General features: G+C 42.5%; 1 protein-coding gene across 1 annotated transcript in view; it reads right to left on the minus strand.

The window, feature by feature from the left end:
* ARFIP2 (ADP ribosylation factor interacting protein 2) overlaps positions 1 to 23,732 on the minus strand; it is a 67,586-nt gene that overhangs the window by 9,976 nt on the left and 33,878 nt on the right. Inside the window, exons 4-5 of the mRNA XM_063433440.1 lie at positions 5,656 to 5,718; positions 1,603 to 1,715 (exon numbers count right to left, since the gene is read on the minus strand). Of these exons, the coding sequence (XP_063289510.1) occupies positions 1,603 to 1,715; positions 5,656 to 5,718 (176 nt within the window). The remainder of the gene's footprint in view (positions 1 to 1,602; positions 1,716 to 5,655; positions 5,719 to 23,732) is intronic.

The raw sequence follows: 23,732 nt of genomic DNA on the forward strand, positions 1-23,732 counted from the left end.
TAGAACTCATGGAACTGAAATCGGCTACACAATGGCACAAACCCCGCTGAACCTTACCTTCTTTTCCACTTCGACGGAAATCGAAGTGCGTTCGACTATTCGAATACCACGTTAAAATGGGCTATTTGCACGAACAGCGCATGTTCGTGCATTCGAATGGGACTGAAAAATGTGAAATAGAAAAATAGGACTTCTATCTATCTTATATGTTTGTACACTGATTATGCTGGTTCAGAATAAGTAACTTCTATGGAAATCGCATGTATGGTTTGGAAGTTATGAATATTGTGCAAAACTGTATATTTTCCTGCCTGTGATAATTAAGTTAGCCCATTGTGTTTAGTAATTATATCACAGGCAGAGGGGAGGGTTTGTGTGCCTTGGCTGTGAGTGTCTGACTGTACTGTTCTGTTTTGATTGGCTATTGTTACTGCATGTCCTGTGTACCACAAGGTCCACGTGGGTGGTAACCTTGTGGGAAAACCTGCATAAAAGAAAGTCCTTTGGTGCTCCTTAAACAGTTCTACTTGACCCTCAACTTGCAGCCTCGACTCATGTTTGTAGGGGACAGCTATGATCACTACAGGGATTGCTATGCTCTTCATACTCCCTTAGCTACTGAGCTCTTGTTCCTGATCCTGCTTCGCTCTACAGAAGGAAGAGGTTCACCCACTGGAACCTGGAGTCTGGTCATAGACGGCATGATCCCAGCCCAGCAGCGGTGGTTCGTGGGGTCTGCAGTACTTATGGTGTCTACGGTGCTGATGGCCCTTTGGTGAGCGCTAGGAGCATCCTTTCTACGGTCCAACTTTCAGCTAGCCTGGAGGCAACCGTAATAAAAGTGCCAACTTCTAATAAAATCTCTAAGTTTTTATGAAATAAAAAAAGATATCCACACTCTTCACACATAAAGCTACAGTGTTTTAGGATTGCGCAGTGGCTTTCCCTTTCTCCATAGGTTTTTTTTCAGCCAAATTAGACCAACGGTGAATATATATAAAATATATGAATGCCCAGAAAATTACTATTTTCTACCTTAGTCTGCCTTTATGCGTGTCGGAAGTCTGGTAAGAATGCAAGTCCTTCACCCTGTGGGCTGAATTGACATCACTTTGCGCATGCTCAATGCAATGCAAGATGTGCATGTGCTCCAACTTGGCAGTACCTAGCAACTGCGTTACACACGCCTTGGTCATATGCAGTTTCAGGCATGGCACTGATGGCAGTGGAGGCCACGCTCTCCGCATGGCTGCCCAAGGACCTCATACCTCTGGCACATCTCCTCGGTTTCTGTACCCCATCATCATACTGGTATACAATATTCTCAACTGGAGACTCAGTCGAAAGCGCTCTACCACCCAGAGGACAAGCAGGAAACTTGGGAATAAAGGGGCAATGTGTTGCTTTATACTGGGAGGTAGTCTAAATTTATTAAAAGCTTATAGTGCTCTGCCTGTAGAAGATGGACCAAACTCCCTATGGTGTTTAAAGAATACAGATGAAGATGTTTTTTTCGTCAGGTACATAAAATAAGTGGTACATCATGCAGAGGGTGCCTAAATAGAGAAGTTTAATTGAAGTATACTCTGCCAGATATCTTACTTTATACGTGTTTATTCCCCACTTCTTCACAAGATCAAACTTTTCCACGGCTAAACCTCGCGAAAGCTCCTCAGAGGTCAGAGCAGAACCAGAACCCGACTGAGATAGAGGTCCTATAGAGAAAGAGACATGAGAATCTCACACTGCTGTCTCCTATAAAGACCTACACAAAAAAAAAATCAACAACCAATTAACAGAGAACCATGCTACAATTCACCAGGGGCCACACTACTACTAGAATTATCAGCATATTCAGTTAGCATTTACTGCAGAAATTTTATTCTTACCAGCGCTTCAGTTTACCACTGGTTACCACTCACACACTAAGGTACAGGTAGGGGGTCTACAAATGGAAGTGCGGGGCGTCAGTAAGTAGCTCTACTAATGTAAGTGCGGGGGGGGGATCAGTAAGTTGCTCTACTAATGGAGGGATGGGGGGTCAGTAAGTAGCTCTGCTAATGGAAGGGTGTGGGGTCAGTAAATAGTTCTACTAATGGAAGGATGGGGGGTCAGTAAGTAGCTCTGCTAATGGCAGGGTGTGGGGTCAGTAAATAGTTCTACTAATGGAAGGATGGGGGGTCAGTAAGTAGCTCTGCTAATGAAAGGGTGTGGGGTCACTAAATAGTTCTACTAATGGAAGGATGGGGTCAGTAAGTAGCTCTGCTAATGGAAGGATGGGGGGGTCAGTAAGTAGCTCTGCTAATGGAAGGATGGGGTCAGTAAGTAGCTCTACTAATGGAAGGATGGGGGGTCAGTAAGTAGCTCTGCTAATGGAAGGATGGGGTCAGTAAGTAGCTCTGCTAATGGAAGGATGGGGGGTCAGTAAGTAGCTCTGCTAATGGAAGGATGGGGGGTCAGTAAGTAGCTCTGCTAATGGAAGGATGGGGTCAGTAAGTAGCTCTGCTAATGGAAGGATGGGGTCAGTAAGTAGCTCTACTAATGGAAGGATGGGGGGTCAGTAAGTAGCTCTGCTAATGGAAGGATGGGGGGTCAGTAAGTAGCACTGCTAATGGAAGGATGGGGTCAGTAAGTAGCTCTGCTAATCGAAGGATGGGGGGTCAGTAAGTAGCTCTGCTAATGGAAGGATGGGGGGGTCAGTAAGTAGCTCTACTAATGGAAGGATGGGGGGTCAGTAAGTAGCACTGCTAATGGAAGGATGGGGATTCAGTAAGTAGCTCTGCTAATGGAAGGATGGGGGGTCAGTAAGTAGCACTGCTAATGGAAGGATGGGGGGTCAGTAAGTAGCTCTACTAATGGAAGGATGGGGGGTCAGTAGGTAGCACTGCTAATGGAAGGATGGGGGGGGTCAGTAAGTAGCTCTGCTAATGGAAGGATGGGGGGGTCAGTAAGTAGCACTGCTAACAGTAGCTCTGCTAATGGAAGGATGGGGGGGGTCAGTAAGTAGCTCTGCTAATGGAAGGATGGGGGGTCAGTAAGTAGCTCTACTAATGGAAGGATGGGGGGGGGGTCAGTAAGTAGCTCTGCTAATGGAAGGATGGGGTCAGTAAGTAGCTCTGCTAATGGAAGGATGGGGGGGTCAGTAAGTAGCTCTGCTAATGGAAGGATGGGGTCAGTAAGTAGCTCTACTAATGGAAGGATGGGGGGTCAGTAAGTAGCTCTGCTAATGGAAGGATGGGGTCAGTAAGTAGCTCTGCTAATGGAAGGATGGGGGTCAGTAAGTAGCTCTGCTAATGGAAGGATGGGGGGTCAGTAAGTAGCTCTGCTAATGGAAGGATGGGGTCAGTAAGTAGCTCTGCTAATGGAAGGATGGGGTCAGTAAGTAGCTCTACTAATGGAAGGATGGGGGGTCAGTAAGTAGCTCTGCTAATGGAAGGATGGGGGGGGTCAGTAAGTAGCACTGCTAATGGAAGGATGGGGTCAGTAAGTAGCTCTGCTAATCGAAGGATGGGGGGTCAGTAAGTAGCTCTGCTAATGAAAGGATGAGGATTCAGTAAGTAGCTCTGCTAATGGAAGGGTGGGGGGGTAATTAAGGAGCTCTACTAATGGAAGGGTGGGGGGTCATTAAGTAGCTCTGTTAATGGAAGGGTGGGGAGTCAGTAAGTAGCTCTGTCAATGGAAGGGTGGGGGGGTCAGTAAGTAGCTCTAATCATGGAAGAGTGGGGGGTAATTAAGCAGCTCTGCTAATGGAAGAGTGGGCCGGTCATTAAGCAGATCTGCTAATGGAAGCGTGGGGGGGGGGGGTCAGTAAGTAGCTCTGTTAATGGAAGGGTGGGGGTCAGTAAGTAGCTCTAATATTGGAAGAGTGGGGGGTCAGTAAGTAGCTCTGTCAATGAAAGGGTGGAGGTCAGTAAGTAGCTCTAATAATGGAAGGGTTAAGGGTCAGTAAGAAGCTCTACTAATGGAAAGCAGCATTATTTTTTAGGTCTTTTATTTAGCACTTATGTGATACAAAATATAATGTGAGGGGGCTGTACGAGGGATAATAACGGGATAGATTGGGGTCCTGATTATACCTGAGGAAGTCTGGTGATTGGCTATTCTGCAGGCAGCTGATTGGCTGAGTGGGAGTCTGAGAGATATGTCATTGGATGGCAGAGGTTCTAAGTGAATGAATGAGACGTGGGTTTAGTGAAAACTAAGGAAGCAGAACATACGGTAAGTGATTTGAACCCGACAGCAGATGGAGAGACAGGAACTGCAAACAAAAAAATGAGACCAGAGGAACAATGAACAGGATGGGATAGGAGTATTGGGTGAGTAAATAGAGGATGGAGAAGGCATCGTGTTCATGGCAAAGCAGAGAAGATGGGAGTAAAATAATAAACGAGAAGAAGGACAGGAAGAAAAAAAAGACATTAGGAATGACAGGATAATGATCCTCCAATGGATGGAATGGGAACAGGGGCATGGGGAGAGAGCTGGTCCCTTGGAGATAGTGGAGGACAAGGAACGTGTGACAATCGGTACAGTGGCATCAAGGCAACCTTGGAAAACGAATCCAATGAGGCTACCCACACAGCACCATAACCATGCAGCAGACACCCAACATCATTAATGGAAGTATAGAGCTGAAATCACCCAATCAGGAAAGTGAAAGGAAACACGCAACCAGTTAGGAGATTGCAAACATTTTGCTTTTTGCATAATACATTTTTCTACTCAGTCTGTGGTGTTTCTGTTTATTTTTATCCCCAGTTTTTAACATTCGTTAAAATAATAAATTACTTAAAGGAACACTATAGTCACCTAAATTACTTTAGCTAATTAAAGCAGTTTTAGTGTATAGATCATTCCCCTGCAATTTCACTGCTCAATTCTCTGCCATTTAGGAGTTAAATCACTTTGTTTCTGTTTATGCAGCCCTAGCCACACCTCCCCTGGCTATGATTGACAGAGCCTGCATGAAAAAAAAAACTGGTTTCACTTTCAATCAGATGTAATTTTACCTTAAATAATTGTATCTCAATCTCTAAATCGAACTTTGATCACATACAGGAGGCTCTTGCAGGGTCTAGCAAGCTATTAACATAGCAGGGGATAAGAAAATCTTAATTAAACAGAACTTGCAATAAAGAAAGCCTAAATAGGGCTCTCTTTACAGGAAGTGTTTATGGAAGGCTGTGCAAGTCACATGCAGGGAGGTGTGACTAGGGTTCATAAACAAAGGGATTTAACTCCTAAATGGCAGAGGATTGAGCAGTGAGGCTGCAGGGGCATGTTCTATACACCAAAACTGCTTCATTAAGCTAAAGTTGTTCAGGTGACTATAGTGGCCCTTTAATAAAAACACTGCACACCGAAAATGAATAAATAAATTTAATAATCACTGTTTCGTAGATATACCCCAATATATAAATGCATTTATTTTATTTATTTACAATAACTTTATATCAAACCAGTGGGAATGATAATACAAGGGTGTTATCTATCAGTTACATATCAAGCGACTGAAAATATGACATACTAGAAAAAAAAAACCCACAAAAAGACAGAGATGTTTTTTATGCAAAAATAAAGAACTGGTCTGCTTTAAAGTGATTAAAAAAGCCACAGAAATGAAATTGAACACAAAAAAAAAAAATAGCTGAAAACCTTGTCCCTCTGCAGTCAGGTAACGCAGTCCAATGTAGTTGGGATTAACCTGCACAGCTGGTCCTAAATAAAACCATAGACTGTAAGCCAGCAGAGCGAAGAAATGGATCAACACAGTACTATCCCATTACCAATGGCTAAAGGGGCTCTCCCTCACCCTTCAGTGACTTACCTGAATCAGTCGCAGATGTCCCTCGGCGCTGGGTCAGGCTCCGCCCAAGCTCCTAATGCCTGTGCGCGGCAATGGTCGCGCGCACGCATTAGACCTCCCCATAGGAAAACATTCAATGCTTTCCTATATGGATTCAGACGACGCTGGAGGTCATCATGCATAGCGTGAGGACGTCCCGTGTCGTTTAAAACACTTTTTGTGTTCTGATAGACAGCCACTAGAGGAGGACTTAACCCTGTAAGGTGACTATTGCAGTTTATAAAAACGGCAATAATAACACTTGCAGGGTTAAGGGTGGTGGGAGTTGGCACCCAGACCATTCCAATGGGCAGAAGTGGTCTGAGTGTCTGGAGTGTCCCTTTAAGTTCTGTTCTCTAGTATGCCAGCTTTCGTTCTTAGAATCATTGTTATTTAAAATTAAAATATGTGCCAATAAATAGGCTTGTGCAATATCCTGGATGATAGGAATACTCATCTTTTTTCCTTGACATTATTTCTCTGTTTATTCTAGGTTTTTTGCCGAACCAGATAGATTTAGTGAAAAATGATTGTATTAAATCTCCGGGACTCTCAGGGGAATCATTCTCATAATATACGAAAATGACGGTACGATATATGCTCCATAGTTCCATCTATTTCTTTGGATTTTTGGAAATTTTAATACCCAAATAACTAAAATAGTTTTTAATTTGTTTAAATCCTTATTTATGTTCTATATTATCCATATCGATTTGGGATGTGTTTAAATACAATGCCATGGATTTTTCAGCCTTTAATTTATGATTAGAAAATGGACTGTAATTTTGTATGGTATCCATAACATAGTCAATAGATTCCCCTGGGTTCTAGTTAGTTCTGAATACATCATCAGCATATAACTTGATTTTTTGGGAGGAGTTGTTTGCTTAACCTATAATTGCTTGGTTAGATCTTATATCTGCTGCTAAAGATTCGATCGAAATAATATTTAGTAACGGTGATAATGGGCAGCCCTGGTGTGTACCGCTACCTTGATGGTCTCTGTAGAGGGTCATGATTGCCCGGAGTATCCCTCCCGAGAACCCAAAAGAGACAAAGGATTCCCTCAGAAAAGCCCAGTTGACCCTGTCAAAGGCCATATCTACATCCAATGACAGGGTCAACATGGGTATACACTCATCTCTAACCTGTTCCATTATTCCAATCATATTTCTTGCATGGTTTGTTGAAGATCTACCTGGAATAAATCCCACCTGATCCTTGTATACAAGATGGTCAATGACCCTCTTCATTCTGTCTGCCAATATTCCTGCATAGATCCAAATATCTTTGTTTAGTATAATTATTATGTTAATATTTCTATAGCGTCAACAAATTCCGCAGCGCTTTACAGTGGGTGGACGAACAAACACGTAGTTGTAACCAGACAAGTTGGACACACAGGAACAGAGGGGTTGAAGGGCCTGCTCAATGAGCTTACATGCTAGAGGGAGTGGGCTAAAGTGACACAAAAGGTAAGGATAGTATTAGACTGATGACAGTTGCAAGAGAGGAATCAATCGGGAACTATTAACAGTTTAATTGATACACTTTTATGAAGTGGGTTTTTAATGATTTTTTTGAAGGAGTGGAGACTGGGTGAGCAACTAACGGAGGAGGGAAGTGAGTTCCACAGGAATGGTGCAGCCCTGGAGAAGTCTTGAAGGCGAGCACCAAAGATGGGAGTACGGACAGAAGACAGACGTAAGTCTTCAGCAGAGCGTAAGGGCCTAGACGGGACATACTTGTGTATTAGTGAGGATGGATAGGTGGAAGCAGCATTATGTAGAGATTTGAAAGCAAGACCAGAATTTTAAAATGAGCCTATATCTTAAGGGAAACCAATGTAGGGATTGACAGAAGGGTGAGGCGTGGGAGGTGCGGGCGGACAGGAAGATGAGCCTCGCTGCCGCATTCATTATGGACTGTAACGGCGCAAGTTGGGAGCATGTAAAGCCACTGAGAAGCGGATTACAGTAGTCAAGGCGAGAAAGGACAATGGAATGGACCAGTCGCATCTGGCGCTAAGTAGGGTCAGATGCGCGCAATGTTTTTGAGATGGAAACAACAGGATTTGGCGATAGATTGAACATGAGGCGTGACATAAATATATTAAAAGTAGTCTTTAGAAGAGATGATATATCAGTTTTGAATAATTTATAAAATTAAAAACCAGTGAACTCGTCTGGGCCTGGCGCTTTATCTTTCTTTCAGTAGATCTATCTGTGTATGGATTTCATGTAAAGTAATTGGATCATTTAATTCATTCAATTGTGTCTTCGAGATCTTAGGAAGGATCTTATTTCCGAAGAAGTCCCTAGGGTCTCTCTGATTACAAGGTAGATTATATAGCTGATGACAATAATCGTTAAATACCTTGCCTATCTTTTCTGGGGATAGGCATGTCTCATCTTTATATACGATTTTAGAGATTTTATTTTGTTTAATTTTATTTTTGAGTTTATTAGATAGCTGTCGGAATTATATTGATCCAGCGCGCAGAATAGTATCACACCCTAGAACTAAGGGTAACGTCTTACCGGACCTTAGAATGGCCGGACTTAACGTACCCGAGAATAGTAAAAAAACTAACCAAGGTCAGGGACACAGAACAAGACACAGCGGTAAGGAAAAGCCAAAAGTCAAGGGTACTAGAAATCAGGAAAGTCAGAACGAAGCCAAAGTAAAAAAAACAGAAAAACATCATCAGGAACACACTCTCGGATAACCATCTAAGGAAAACCACGACTACAATGAGCTAAGGAATAAGTGAGTTTAAATATCCTCTTGGCTGTACCTAGCCCTTGAAATTTTGGATAATGTGGATTACTATAAGGTTTTAACCGGTGATCCTACTTCAGTTTACAAAAAAGAGTTGAGAGAACTTATAGAACAGGCTCATCTGAATGGAGCGATTGACAAAAGAGAGAGGAGTTTTTTCATCTCAGCCAAAGGGGAGATTCCTATCTTTTACTACCTCCCGAAGGTGCATAAATCCCTCACTAATCCACCGGGGCGCCCCATAATATCGGGTTTGGGCTCATTGATATCACCCATATCCAAATGGGTAGATTTTCATTTGCAAAGATATGTACCACACTTGCCCTCATACTTAAAGGACACAGGACATGTGCTCACGATTGTCAAAGACATTAAATGGCGAGAACACTACTGCTGGCTGACCATTGATGTGGCAGCACTCTATTCGAACATCGACCATACCTTGGGTTTAGAAGCCATTTCATCATATCTAAGATCTGACCCTCTACTTCCAACCAACCAGTCCCATTATATTGTCAAGTTTACCGAGTTTATGTTAACCCACAATTATTTTGAATTTGATGATAAGTTTTTTGTGCAAACCAGGGGTACCGCGATGGGGGCGAGTTTCGCTCCATCCTACGCCAACTTATTTATGGGTCACTGGGAACAGTCGATGATACTCAGTGATCTGTATTGGATGGAGCGACTCGCCCTCTATCGTAGGTTTATTGACGATATTCTCATTGTCTGGAGGGGTGAGTGGAATGAGGTGGAAGAGTTCATGTCTTATATCAACAACAACCGCTGGGGTCTTTCCTTTACATATAAGAAACATAAGTCGACTATAGATTTTTTGGACTTATCCCTCACGGGGGCGGAAGGGCGGATCACCACCAAAACATACCTGAAAAATGTAGACGTGAATGGTTATCTGCATGCCAATAGCGGCCATCATCCAACATGGATCCAAAATATTCCCATGGGGCAGTTTACCAGAATCAAGCGCAATTGCACACTAAAGTCGGATTATGAGAGAGAGTCGCTAAAGCTTTGCCAGCGGTTTATAGAAAAATCTTATCCACCAAATAAGATTTTGAAGGCTTATATGAGAGGACTTAGTTCCAATCAGATATTAGAGCCTGGGTCTCAAGGTCTGAGTCCATCTGAACATGGAAATCATACGAATGAGCACTATATCATTCTGGATTTACTTGAGCATACTCAAGTCCCTAAGTTAAAAAGAGCAAAATATAATATCAGTACCAAAGAGGTTGGAAAAAGTTCCACACCAATATTCACCACCACGTTCAATAAAGGCTTTGACGAGATCATCAATATTTTTTATACATACTGGCCCATTCTAACTAAGGACCCATGGTTATCATTCTGTATCTCAGAAACCCCAAAGGTTACTTTTAGAAAGGCCCCAAATTTAAAGAACATTCTGGCACCCTCTAAATTACATCACTCTAATGAAAAGAGCAAAGAAACAACAACCCACAAAGAGGGGATACCGAACAAAGGTTGTGGCCGCAATATATGTCTTACATGTAACTTTATCTGCGTTCAGAGCTCCACCTTTAGTCCATTCAATAACTCCGATGTTACTTTTCCAATTCTATCAAAAATAACGTGTAACACTTCATTTGTGGTGTATCTAATAACTTGCCCTTGTGGGCGGCAATATGTGGGTCAAACCACAAGACCCCTCAAATGTAGATTCCGGGAGCACAGAACAGCCATCATTCGTAATGACACTAGGTCTGCAGTAGCCCGTCATTTTTCTATTTTTCATGACAAAAATCCATCGGGAATACAGCTTATGGGGATAGCCCAGATCCCCCCTTACCAAGATGAGGCAAAGAGAAGAAGAGAACTGATTAAGTCAGAGTCAGTCTGGATCTTTAAGCTCAATACCATGACACCTAATGGTTTAAATGAAGAGCTGGAACTCTTCTGATTTGTTCGGTTCTCTAATCTCTCTTTTGCCTTAAGGGGCATCTGTAGGGATATCTAGTTGGAGGGGGGTACGATATGTTGAGTTCTGCTCGTGGCCCGTTATATCCCCATCTATTGCTTCATCATATTATATAGATGGGTTTGGGCCACTGATAGTGCCTGTTCAACTTTATTTGGTCTATTATTTATTTCATTTTGTTGTTATATGAAGATCAGGCATACTACTCTCCTTGATCTTCACCTATACTTAAGTCTAGAGTATTCAATCATTTCCCTATCTATAAAGTCTAAGGGTATTATCCTTAGATTGTATATACCTTTTCAAGAATATTTGCTTTAGTTGGAATTTATTATCCATCAATATTAGATCTGCCCCTTTAAATATAGATATAAATTTAAATAGGGATATGTCTGACTATTATGTTTCTCTCACGTCGCAAGGGGGATCTATATTGGTATCGGGTGGAGACTGGTGTGGTCTGTGGAGTTCTGTTTGGGGCTTCTTATAATTCCATCTATTGGTTCATTATATAAATATGATAGTTATAGTTTAAAATTACTTGGTCCATTATTTACTTTATTATTTTTTATATTATGAGGATTAGGCATAACATCTTGCCTGATCTACATTTATATCCATGTCCAGAAGATTTAATCATTCCCCTATCTATTATGCTTTAGTGCACCATTCTTAGACTACACACATACAAAATTGTTCCTGTCTGAAATTATAATCTGTAAAAACTAAATCTGCCCCTTTAAATAGGGATGTGTCTTATTATTTGTGCAACGGGTATATATATATATATATATTGAGTTTTTAGTCTAACTGTTATTTATTTATTTATGTTTGAGGAATGTGTATGTTTATTCCCCATTCATATTTATTAATAGTATTTTGTGTTATGTATTTTCATTGATTTAGAACTAATTGTTTGAGTGTTTAAAAAAAGGGGGGGGGGGTGTTTTCCTCCCTCACCTGTTTAATTACTCCAGCATTTTGGAGGTATTTAAATCTAATTATCTTGCAGCTTCTTTAGTCTTGAGAAAGTCCCGTGGACGGGACGAAACGCGTAGACGTGACTGCACGTGTGGCTGGTTCCACCGGATCCTTTTCGGCTGCCTTTATTTGTTTTTTTTTTTTTTCCCTTTATTATTTTTTATTCATTATATCTTTTTTATATTTTTTTTTTTTTTTTTTTTTTTTTTGTGTTTTTGAATCTCTTGTTTTTTGTTTATTCATTTTCCCCTTCGACCTACTATTTTTGTTAAGGGAAGTGAAGGTTACTATACCTCCGGACACAGTGAAGCCGGGGACTGACGGCTATATATTCAAGACTGCTCCATTTCAACCATACCGCGGTCTTTTGAGAAGACACCGACCGCGGTATATCTATATATAGTCATACTATAAGTGACTCACCAGGTGCTTGTGTGAGTGGTCTGTTACAGCGTTCACCGCGGTCTTTTTCGAAGATCCCGACCGCGGTGCATCTCACCGTTCCTCGACGGACCCCTTTTGAAGTGGGTCGGATACCGGCGGCAAAGAATCCTCTTCAATACCCTTCCCCTTTTTTCTGGGGGTTCTTTTCTTCTATTACCTCGGTGGGGGGCCCACACCGAGGCAGGTACTTTTCATTATTGTTTATGTATTTAGTTTTAATATATTTTTTATATATAAGTTTTTTATTTGTGTTTTTTAGTGGCAGCTGCTTCTGATACCGTATGTGATACTTTGTACTCTCTACACAAAGTTAGATGACAGATTAGCATCTGTATTACACTTTATATTGTGTTACATATTATATAGAGAAAGTTGATTGATACATTGTTCACTAAAGTGGATCCATGCACACATTGTAACTTTTTATTTGATTCAATGTTTTGTTTGATTTTTAAATAAATATATCTATTTTTTGTACAAGTGCTAAATCACAGTATATACAATAGTCCTTTTTTTGATATATTCATTTCTGAGCGCACATACTTTTTTATACCTTTTTGAGCTACCACTCAAATTTAGACGCTTGTGTATGTATGTAGCTGCCAGTCCCAAATATTTGTTATTTAATACACCTGATATCTATCTTGTCATGTACCTAGCCCTTGACCCCAAAACGTGCGTGTGCGTCTTTTGCGTGATGTCACCGGCACGTCGACGTTGTCTTTACAATGGACGGACGTGGGGCTATATAATTGCGTGGGTCCGCAGCGGCCGGCATACACAGACATGCTGCACAAGCCAGGCATCATGGCATTAGACCGCCGAGCGTCACTTCCCTCGATCTTCGGAAGGTAATTATCTCTGTTTTGTATGTATGTCTGCCCTGTTACCTTTGTAGTAGAATGTTGCTTTTAATCTTTTGAGTGTTTTACTTGCTTTATTAAGAGGTCCTTAAACTTATTTTGTAAGACAATAATTCTATTTGACAGCGACTCAGAATGAGATGCCTCATCTCTTGAGAGATTATATACCATATATACTCGAGTATAAGACAAGTTTTTCAGCACATTTTTTGTGCTGAACCCCCCCCCCCCCCCCCCCGTCTTATACTCGAGTCGCTGTCTGTAATATGGCAACTTACATTGCCATAATACAGACTAGGACCACCGGGATGTAAGTAAAATCTATTTCCTTATATTCTTTATCTTTAGATCCGATTTTGATTAATAGTGCTCTGGTTACTGCTTTATATGCACACCATATGACTGAAGGGGGAATCTCCTCTGTCTGATTCTCCTTAAAGAAGTATTTGGTCGGTTTCTTGATATATTCTATATTATCTGGGTTTGAAAGGATAGAATTATTTAACCTCCATTCTGGTCTGGGGATGTAAAAAGAATCCTTAATCTTTACAATAACCCCATTTATTGGGTTACTTTAATATCTCCCAAAAAAAGGGTCTATGCGGAATATGCAAAGTAAAATTTGCAAAAAACAAGTCAAATTTAAATCTAATGGATGGAAAATTCACCAGATATCTAGTAAAGAGTAATTTTGAATCAGTGGTCTAAATTTCTGGGAGCTTTCTATTATTCTATTATTCTTTTATCTGACCCATAATCGTTTTTTGTCTATTAATGGATTAAATATATAGTTATAATCTCCCATAATCATCAGGATTCCTTGTTTAATCATTTCATTATTTATAAATGGTATCGATGACTGATTTGGAGCATAAATGTTAACCAATATATATTAGATTATCAATCTCGCATATAACAATGATGTTTCCTTAAACACTCCAAAAAATAGCTCTCTTAAACAGGGAGTTAAGTCCCTGGGCATTATTGTTGCAATTCTAACTATAATCCCAAACTATTATTGTCTTTTGATCCCTGGATCCCCATGCCTCGAGCCCAATCACCAAACGTGTAATCACATTAAAAACAAAACAATGACAACACATTAAAAACATTAAAAAAAAACATTTCTTAGGGTACAAATGTCACTATGGGTGGCTTCCCCAAACAGGATACCCGGAGATAATTGCCATACACAAATGGCATCAAGAGCAGGGGACGTTTTGGAGGGCATGTTCCTTTCGAGAGAGGAAAAAAAATTAAAAAAAATCCTTTTTTTTTTTTTTAAAGTAATTGAATCATATTCCCTTCTTTTTCCTCATCTGCTTATCGGAGGGCTATTGTATGGAACGAGGCAGTATTTTTGAAATTATTTAAACTATTATAAAAAATTGATGTATCGCTCTTATTTCTAATATTCAATTGCTTGATCCCAATTTAGAGATTTATGATTCGCTCAAGGATATCGAATTTGTATTACATTTTTTGGTTTTCCTGTCTATTGATTAATGTTCTTTTCTTAAATTGCTCCTTCCTTTCCCTATTGTCTCAACTCCTTCCTTCTTCGTCAGTCAATCTCCCTTTTTCTTTCCCCTTTATAGAGGGGCAAAAAATTGAAACATTCTATTAGAGAAAAATAAATTGAATATATATAAACATTTAATGTGTCACTATTTTCTTCCAATTCTTTTCTATTGGAGTCTGTGTTCGGTGATGGTGTAGGTGACAGTCCTATTTTCCCTCCTTTCCTTTAATATTATTATTATTCATAGTGATCCATACTTTATAGCTTTAAGGTGGTACTGTAAGCTCTTCTTGGGAAATTTCTCCTTAACGTTTCTCTTTTCCCACTTTAATAAATGAATAAATAAAAAATAGAAAAATAGATTAGAAAAAGAAACAAAATCCACCCTGTGTTGATAGATGTCTCTGTTATTTAATATGTGTTGCTCGTTAAGGATTATTTCATTTTAAAGTGATCTGTAATAGAAGTTAGAATATTTCCTCCTAGGGATATGGTTGAGAGAGTAGATTTTTTTCCCCTCTCCCTCTATTTCCTTAATCTGGATAAGGGACAGGATATACTTGCATTATTTAATTTGGGGTTATAAATTCCCACTAATTCTCTCTCCCCCCTTTCTTTCTTGAGTCTGTATCAGCCTGCCGGAGCTCTATCATAATTGGCTGTATTCGATTATTTGAGGAAGAAATCTTATAACGAGGAAAAAACAAAAGCAAAGTATTTCTTTCTCTTTAGAGATTTTTTTTTATTTAGGCTAGCTATCAAGTTTTTCAGGGGATTCGCACACCATGGTGCTAGAATCATAAGAAATAATATTTTTCGCAGCATAGCCCTATTGTGGGTTGTAAATTGTGGGTTGCTGAGGGAGGAGATATTATTAAGTGTTCCTCACTAGTGGAGGTCATGCATTTAAGGAATGCTAAGATAAGAACTGAAAAAGCGGAGATGAGGCAGGGGTGGCTTCAGGGGCTGGTTGGTTGTGTAGACAGAGTGCCTAGAAGAAGCCGGGTGCTCCAGTAATATCCTCCAGCCTGTAATTCTTGTCATCTCGTTTGGCGCACAGCGTGCGTGGCAGTTACCATCGATGGCAAATCCAGGCAGCCTGTAGGCGTTGCGCAACGGGACGAAGTTATGCTCTCCATGTGAGAGTAGCCCTGCTAAGGTCTTTATAGAAAGACAGATTGGAGCTCTCAAAGTCCAGTGGTTGTCTGCCCGTTTGTCAGTAAGAGAACGAAATGTCACAATCACATCTCTCATGGGAGCTGTCGTGGGACCGCGGGAACGGCCCACTTGGTATATCCCTTCAAGTAGTATCGATTTCACCTGCTTAGATGGCAGTACGGAGGAGAGTAAACGTCTGATGTACGGAGGTAGTTCTTTAGTGCCAATGTTGCTGCATACCCCCCTGATCTTCAGGTTTCGCTGGCGCAGGGTAACCCAACGGGTGAGTGCAACATGTTGCTGTGTGAGCTGCTGGGTGTGTAGGGCCATCACGGATTCATCTTCCACAGATTTTATGCGAACGGAGAGAGCATGTCCTCCCGGATCAGCGCGCAGTCAGCCTGGAACATTGTGCGGAGCTCATTCAGGAGATGTTTCAGGTCGCCCTTGGTAATTCGGGCACTGTCATCATCTACCGTCGCAGCTCTTTTAGCAGATGAGGCCCTGGCATCATACTCCAGGTCTCCCGAGGAGCAGGAATACGATCTTCGCGGCAGGGCCGCCATCTTGGGTTGCGGCCTAGTGCGGAGCAGATCCACGTTATCACAGGATCCCTGGCTCTTTTCTGGCGGCGACTTGTAGGTCTTTTTCCCCATGTTGGCCAGAGGCGGTAGGAATCGACTTTGTGTGTCTCAAAATGGGCTTAAATCAGCTTATCTCCCTAAACTCACAGGGAGTGCGACTTAACACAATGGCTTCTAGCTCCGACCCTCCAAACTTTTTTTTTTACCTTCTTTTGGATCAACCTCAAAAATACAAATGTGAGAAAAGCTGAACTTGATGGACACAAGTCTCTTTTAAGCCTATGTAACTATGTAATCAGCACATCTCACCCCAGAAGAATGTAATTATCAATGCATCCCACCAAAGTAAGAAAGTAATTTATCAGAGTATCTCACCCCAGCAAGTAATTATCATCACATCCCACATAGCAAGAAATTAATCATTATCATTAAGTGCCTCTGCACCGAGTAAGTACTCTATCATCAACACAACCTACCTTAGCAAGAAAGTAAATTATCATCACATCGGTCATCGACCCAGGGTTGCAGGGTAGGGGTTCCTCTTGCTTGGGTAGAAATTTTACAAGGGCATTTGTCATTTCATGTTCTTTGGATAATATAGACAAAATGGAGCCGAGTGTTTGTTTTGGTGGGGCTGAGGGCTGTTTACAGCAAGAAAAACAATAAGTTATGGGAAGAGGACTTAAAAGGGACACTTTAGGCACCCAGACCACTTCAGGTAATTGGAGTAGTCTGAGAGCTGTGACCCTTTTGCACTTCGTTACAGAGAACTTCAGTGTTTACATTGCAGCTATAAGTCTGCCATCAGTGGCTGTCTACCAAACAGCTACTAGAGGGCTTCTGGAATCCAAACTTACTTTTGGTCTGTTATCTGACACTGGACGTCCTCACGGACCTCCAACATCAGATGTTCCCCATAGAAAAGTACTGAATAATGCTTTCCTATGGGGAGGTCTAATGTGCGTGTGGCCATTGCTGCTCATGTGCATTAGGTCTCCCCGCCAGCTGACGTCAGCAGGGGAGGAGCGTAGGCGGAGCCTGACCCAGCGCCAATGTCAGATTAGTGGCTGAAGGTGTTTTAACGCCTTCAGCCATGCGGAAAGGGGGCGCGAGGGGGGGGGGGGCTATTAACCCTACGGCTTTGTTTTCCTGGCACTATAGATGGGGAACTGTATGTACTTACCCCGTAGCATGCAAATTACCCTCTGCTGGTATTACTACCTCTGAATAGCTGCAATGAAGTCAGTTCTGTTTAACGCCTACATGTAGTCTCAACTTATGGTTTGGGGTAAAGACTATAATCACTGCTGTAATGGCACCGAATACTTCGGATCAGCAAGGCGATTCAGGATGGTCCGAAAATAGACTAGGATGCCGAGAAGTAACGGGGGTAATCACACCCACAGACCATAACAGCATTCCACCGCAGCATGAAAGGAATCAATCATCACATCTGTGGCAAACTCACCCATTTAAGGGACTTTGCCATGAGTTTTTGGAGGGGCCTGCTCGCCCGCCCCCTCTCCTGTGACTATGGCTCCTAAAGGTTTTGCCCTTTAAAGACATTATTTGGACTATTGGACTTTTATTGGACTGTGCTGGCCCTTTAAGAACCGTCTGGGGACATATTGAGAATTTGTGTGACAATGCCCCTTTAAGACTATGTCCCCAGACCTTTAACCCCTTAAGGACCAAACTTCTGGAATAAAAGGGAATCATTACATGTCACACATGTCGTGTTCTTAAGGGCTTTCTCCCTCTTTGTTCAGTAAATGGGGCTTACTAAACCAATTTCCCACACAGGCGGACCACCCAGAAGTGGAAGTGTGCAGGCAATTTACCTCCCAGACTGGGAGCCTGCTGTAGGTAAATTACCGACCACTGGGTGGCCGCCGTTCGTACAAACGAACACGTGGTGGCGGCCATCTTTGTTCATTTGAATGCGGTCAGCAGTGTGTGCCCCTGAATCTATGGAACTGAAATCGGCTACACGTTTAGACGAACACCGCTTACCCTTACCTTCTCCTCCACTTAGACACTGCGGCTGGAGTCTAAGTCCTGTTCGAAGATTCGAACGCTTGTTCGAATGGGACTTAGCCATTTTTCAGTAAGAAACTGACCGACCGCACAGCCCAAATCTATGGAACTGTTTTGGGCAGGAAAATGTGTTTGTGGTCGGTCATAAAGGGACCTCCACCTAACTTTTTAACCCCTGAACGGATTGCCCTGGTTTTTGAGTATATTTATATTTCAAGTATGCTGATTCTGAAAATGTTTTATGTGAATGGCATGTATATTTGGGAAGTTATCAATATTTTGTAAAAACTGTATATTTTCTGCCTGTGATAATTAAGTTAGTCTATTGTGTTGAGATAATTGTATCGCAGGCAGAGGGGAGGATTTCTGATGTAATTAATGGGAGTGTTGTAACATATTGATTGGTTGTTCTGCAAAACCCTGTGGGCAGTACCATGTGTGTAAAATGTGCATAAAAGCAGAGTGTTTGATTAAAGCTTCAGTTCTATTTCACCCTCAATTTGGAGGGCCGTCTCTTATTGGGGGAATCTGCTACAAGGGATTGCTATGCTCTGCATACTCTCTTGCTATATTCAATGCTAGGCTCTTGTAAGAGCTTGTTCCTGTTTTGCCCTTTGAAGGAGTCTCCGGTGGTTATGGTGTCTGCTGGAGTGCTTGGATCCCTCAGTAAGTGCTAGGAGCATCCTTCAACGGAGCTACCCAGTCGGGGTGCCCGTCGGTCTGTTACAACATCCTACTGCAGCAAAAAAGTAATTATCGCATTCCACCGCAGCAAGAAAGGCATTATTATCGCATCCCACCGCAGCAAGAAAGGAATTATCATCATCGCATTCCACCGCAGCAAGAAAGGAATTATTATCATCGCATTCCACCGCAGCAAGAAAGGAATTATTATCATCGCATTCCACCGCAGCAAGAAAGGAATTATTATCATCGCATTCCACCGCAGCAAGAAAGGCATCATCATCGCATTCCACCGCAGCAAGAAAGGCATCATCATCGCATTCCACCGCAGCAAGAAAGGAATTATCGCATTCCACCTCAGCAAGAAAGGAATTATCATCGCATTCCACCTCAGCAAGAAAGGAATTATCATCGCATTCCACCGCAGCAAGAAAGGAATTATCATCGCATTCCACCGCAGCAGGAAAGGAATTATCATCGCATTCCACCGCAGCAGGAAAGGAATTATCACATTCCACCGCAACAAGAAAGGAATTATCATCGCATTCCACCGCAGCAAGAAAGGAATTATCATCGCATTCCACCGCAGCAAGAAAGGAATTATCATCGCATTCCACCGCAGCAAGAAAGGAATTATCATCGCATTCCACCGCAACAAGAAAGGAATTATCATCGCATTCCACCGCAACAAGAAAGGAATTATCATCGCATTCCACCGCAGCAGGAAAGGAATTATCATCGCATTCCACCGCAGCAGGAAAGGAATTATCATCGCATTCCACCGCAGCAGGAAAGGAATTATCATCGCATTCCACCGCAACAAGAAAGGAATTATCATCGCATTCCACCGCAGCAAGAAAGGAATTATCATCGCATTCCACCGCAGCAAGAAAGGCCTTATTATCGCATCCCACCGCAGCAAGAAAGGAATCATCATCGCATTCCACCGCAGCAAGAAAGGAATTATCGCATTCCACCGCAGCAAGAAAGGAATTATCATCATCGCATTCCACCGCAGCAAGAAAGGAATTAACGCATTCCACCGCAGCAAGAAAGGCATTATTATCGCATCCCACCACAGCAAGAAAGGAATTATCATCGCATTCCACCGCAGCAAGAAAGGAATTATTATCATCGCATCCCACCGCAGCAGGAAAGGAATTATCATCGCATCCCACCGCAGCAAGAAAGTCATTATTATCATCGCATTCCACCGCAGCAAGAAAGGAATTATCATCGCATTCCACCGCAGCAGGAAAGGAATTATCATCACATTCCACCGCAGCAGGAAAGGCCTTATTATCGCATCCCACCGCAGCAGGAAAGGAATTATCATCGCATTCCACCGCAGCAAGAAAGTAATTATTATCATCGCATTCCACCGCAGCAGGAAAGTCATTATTATCATCGCATTCCACCGCAGCAGGAAAGGAATCATCATCGCATTCCACCGCAGCAAGAAAGGAATTATCGCATTCCACCGCAGAGAGAAAGGAATTATCATCATCGCATTCCACCGCAGCAAGAAAGGAATTATCGCATTCCACCGCAGCAAGAAAGGCATTATTATCGCATCCCACCACAGCAAGAAAGGAATTATCATCGCATTCCACCGCAGCAAGAAAGGCATTATTATCGCATTCCACCGCAGCAAGAAAGTCATTATTATCATCGCATTCCACCGCAGCAAGAAAGGAATTATTATCGCATCCCACCGCAGCAGGAAAGGAATTATCATCGCATTCCACCGCAGCAAGAAAGTCATTATTATCATCGCATTCCACCGCAGCAGGAAAGGAATTATCATCGCATTCCACCGCAGCAAGAAAGGAATTATTATCACATTCCACCGCAGCAAGAAAGTCATTATTATCATCGCATTCCACCGCAGCAAGAAAGGAATTATCATCGCATTCCACCGAAGCAGGAAAGGCCTTATTATCGCATCCCACCGCAGCAGGAAAGGAATTATCATCGCATCCCACCGCAGCAAGAAAGTCATTATTATCATCGCATTCCACCGCAGCAAGAAAGGAATTATCATCGCATTCCACCGCAGCAAGAAAGGAATTATCATCGCATTCCACCGCAGCAGGAAAGGAATTATCATCGCATCCCACCGCAGCAGGAAAGGAATTATCATCGCATTCCACCGCAGCAAGAAAGTCATTATTATCATCGCATTCCACCGCAGCAGGAAAGGAATTATCATCGCATTCCACCGCAGCATGAAATACATTTATTATCAGGGACACTTCTATCTAAATCTAAATCCCAGAGCATTCTGCCTGAATTTCACATATATGGAAACATATGCACATAACCAATCTTTAACAAACAGATGGCGCTGCACCAAAGTCCATGGTCTGAAATATGGGATATTTTAGTTGTCAGTTACAGTGTAATCTTTAGAACTATATGTTATATGGTTCCACTGCCCAAGCAACAAAACTTTCAATTTCCACCACATTGTGGCTATCTTCTGATCCAGTGCAGATTTCCATGCGGATTCATGGTTGCTCCTGGTCTCGTTTTGAATGGGTTCTCTTAGTACTTAGGAAGGTAGTTCCCCCAGGTGCTGGGTATCCCCAGATGCCTCCTCACTTCTCCAACTTCCTCTCCAAAGTGCGCAGTGATTGGGGGTCAGGGGACTGAGCGACACCAGATCAAACACTCACCAGGCCACGGCACAGTTCCAATCTGGTGAATAGTTCCATAGACATTCACGGTATCTCACGGTCAGGCGCTCGATGAGTGACTGGGTCCTGACAATCCCCAAAGTTCACCTTCAGCTGGGAGGCAGAATAAGGAAACAGTGACCCCTTACAGTGATAATAGTCCTTCTGATTACTTTAGGAGCTTCTGGGACAAGGTGCATTGCCTGTGGGGAGAAGGCTGGCTTCAAAGCCCCTCCATGAGTCGGGGGAAGAGGGGCTTCCATCACAATGCATTTAACAGCCCTTATCCTTAGCTGTACTTGTAATTGTTTAAAGGCATTGTGTAACTGCTGAATGAGGCTTTGGAAAAAAAGAATTTACATAAAAAAAAGGTATAAAGAGAAATGTGATAAACCGTGGAAAAAATAAATAAAAACAAGACAGAATAAGGAAGAAAATCTGAATATTAAAACTCCCCACACGTCATATCTGCTGTAATAAAATAAACGTAGCCAAGTTTGATGGTACCCACCGTCAATACAACAACAGTAAAACTACTCCACTCAATCTGTGCATATTATTAAAGGGACTCTAAACACCATAATCACTAGAGTTATTGTATCGTACCGGCTGCTATTAGAGTTTCCCATGGAAGCTGGAGCACACCGGCATTGCACAAAATGCGAGTTATGATTTACGTCCTGACATACAATTTATTTATTCTGAGAAAGGCTCTCTTTCATTGGTTGTGATCACAGCTGTGATGCCGTTATAGTGTTTGAGAGGCGATTGCCAAGTGCTTAAACACACACCACACGGACACCATGTTTATATGCATAACATACGGACGCGTTCATACGCACACCACACGGACACCAAGTTCATCCGCACATCACACGGACACGCAAACCTCATGGACAACGCGTTCATACGCACACCACAAGGACACTGCGTTCATACGCACACCACAAGGACACCGCGTTCATACGCACACCACACGGACACCGCGTTCATACGCACACCACACGGACACCGCGTTCATACGCACACCACACGGACACCGCGTTCATACGCACACCACACGGACACCGCGTTCATACGCACACCACACGGACACCGCGTTCATACGCACACCACACGGACACCGCGTTCATACGCACACCACACGGACACCGCGTTCATACGCACTGTGGCAAAAGTAACCTCGTCACTGGTTTTTGGAGGGGCCTGTTTGCCAGCCTCCTGCCCTGCGACTATGGCCCTGGGATGTATTGCCCTTCTAGGAACTGATTTGGGCATAATGGATTTTTATATTGCTGTTCCTGGCCCTTTAACTCCCAGAGAAAGGGTTTGTACTGTTAAACTGGCACTTCGGATGCAGTCGAAGTGCAGAAGTCGTCGAAGTGGCCGCCATTAGAAAACCGAACACGTGGTGGCGGCCATTTTAACTCATTCGAACGCGGTCAGCGGTGTGTGCAGCCAAATCTATGGAACTGTTTTCGGCTACCCAATTTCACGAACACCGCCGACCCGTACCTTCTACTCCATTTCGACACTGCGGCTAGAGACTAAGTCCCATTCGAAGATTCGAACACACGTTCGAATGGGACTTTGTCATCTTTTCGTGTAAAATAGACTGCCACTCAACTAATAACCACCGCGGAAACTTAACCCCGTTTTACTTCCACACTTCAACAGAAGTCGAAATGCGTTAGACTATTCGAACGCCGCCCTCGGATGGGACTTTGTTAATTTTCAAGGCAGAAATAGACCGACCACACATCCTGAATCTGCGGAACTGTTTTGGGCATGCAAACAGGTGTACGGTCGGTCAAAAGTGACATATCTATCTCCCGAATGGCTGAACGGATTCGAATGATTTTTGGGTATGTTTGTATTTGAAATGTGCTGATTGATAATATGTGACTTTTGTTAATATTGGATGTATAGTTTTGGAGTTATGGAAGTTGGGTAAAAAGTATGTTTTAAACTGTATGGATAATTGTGTTACCTCTCAGGATAAGGGGAGGAGATGTGTGGGATGTAACCATTGTGTGATTGGGTATTGTATAATTGTCTGTGGGCGTCTCCCTTGCAGGGGAGAGTTGCATAAAAGCAGAGTGTGTGTCATTAAACCAGAGTTGTTCTTCACCCTCAATCTAGAGTCCTGTCTCTTATTGGAGGAATTGCTATATCACTACAAGGGATTGCTATGC

This window comes from Pelobates fuscus, chromosome 1, assembly GCF_036172605.1.
Source record: "Pelobates fuscus isolate aPelFus1 chromosome 1, aPelFus1.pri, whole genome shotgun sequence".
NCBI lineage: Eukaryota > Metazoa > Chordata > Amphibia > Anura > Pelobatidae > Pelobates > Pelobates fuscus.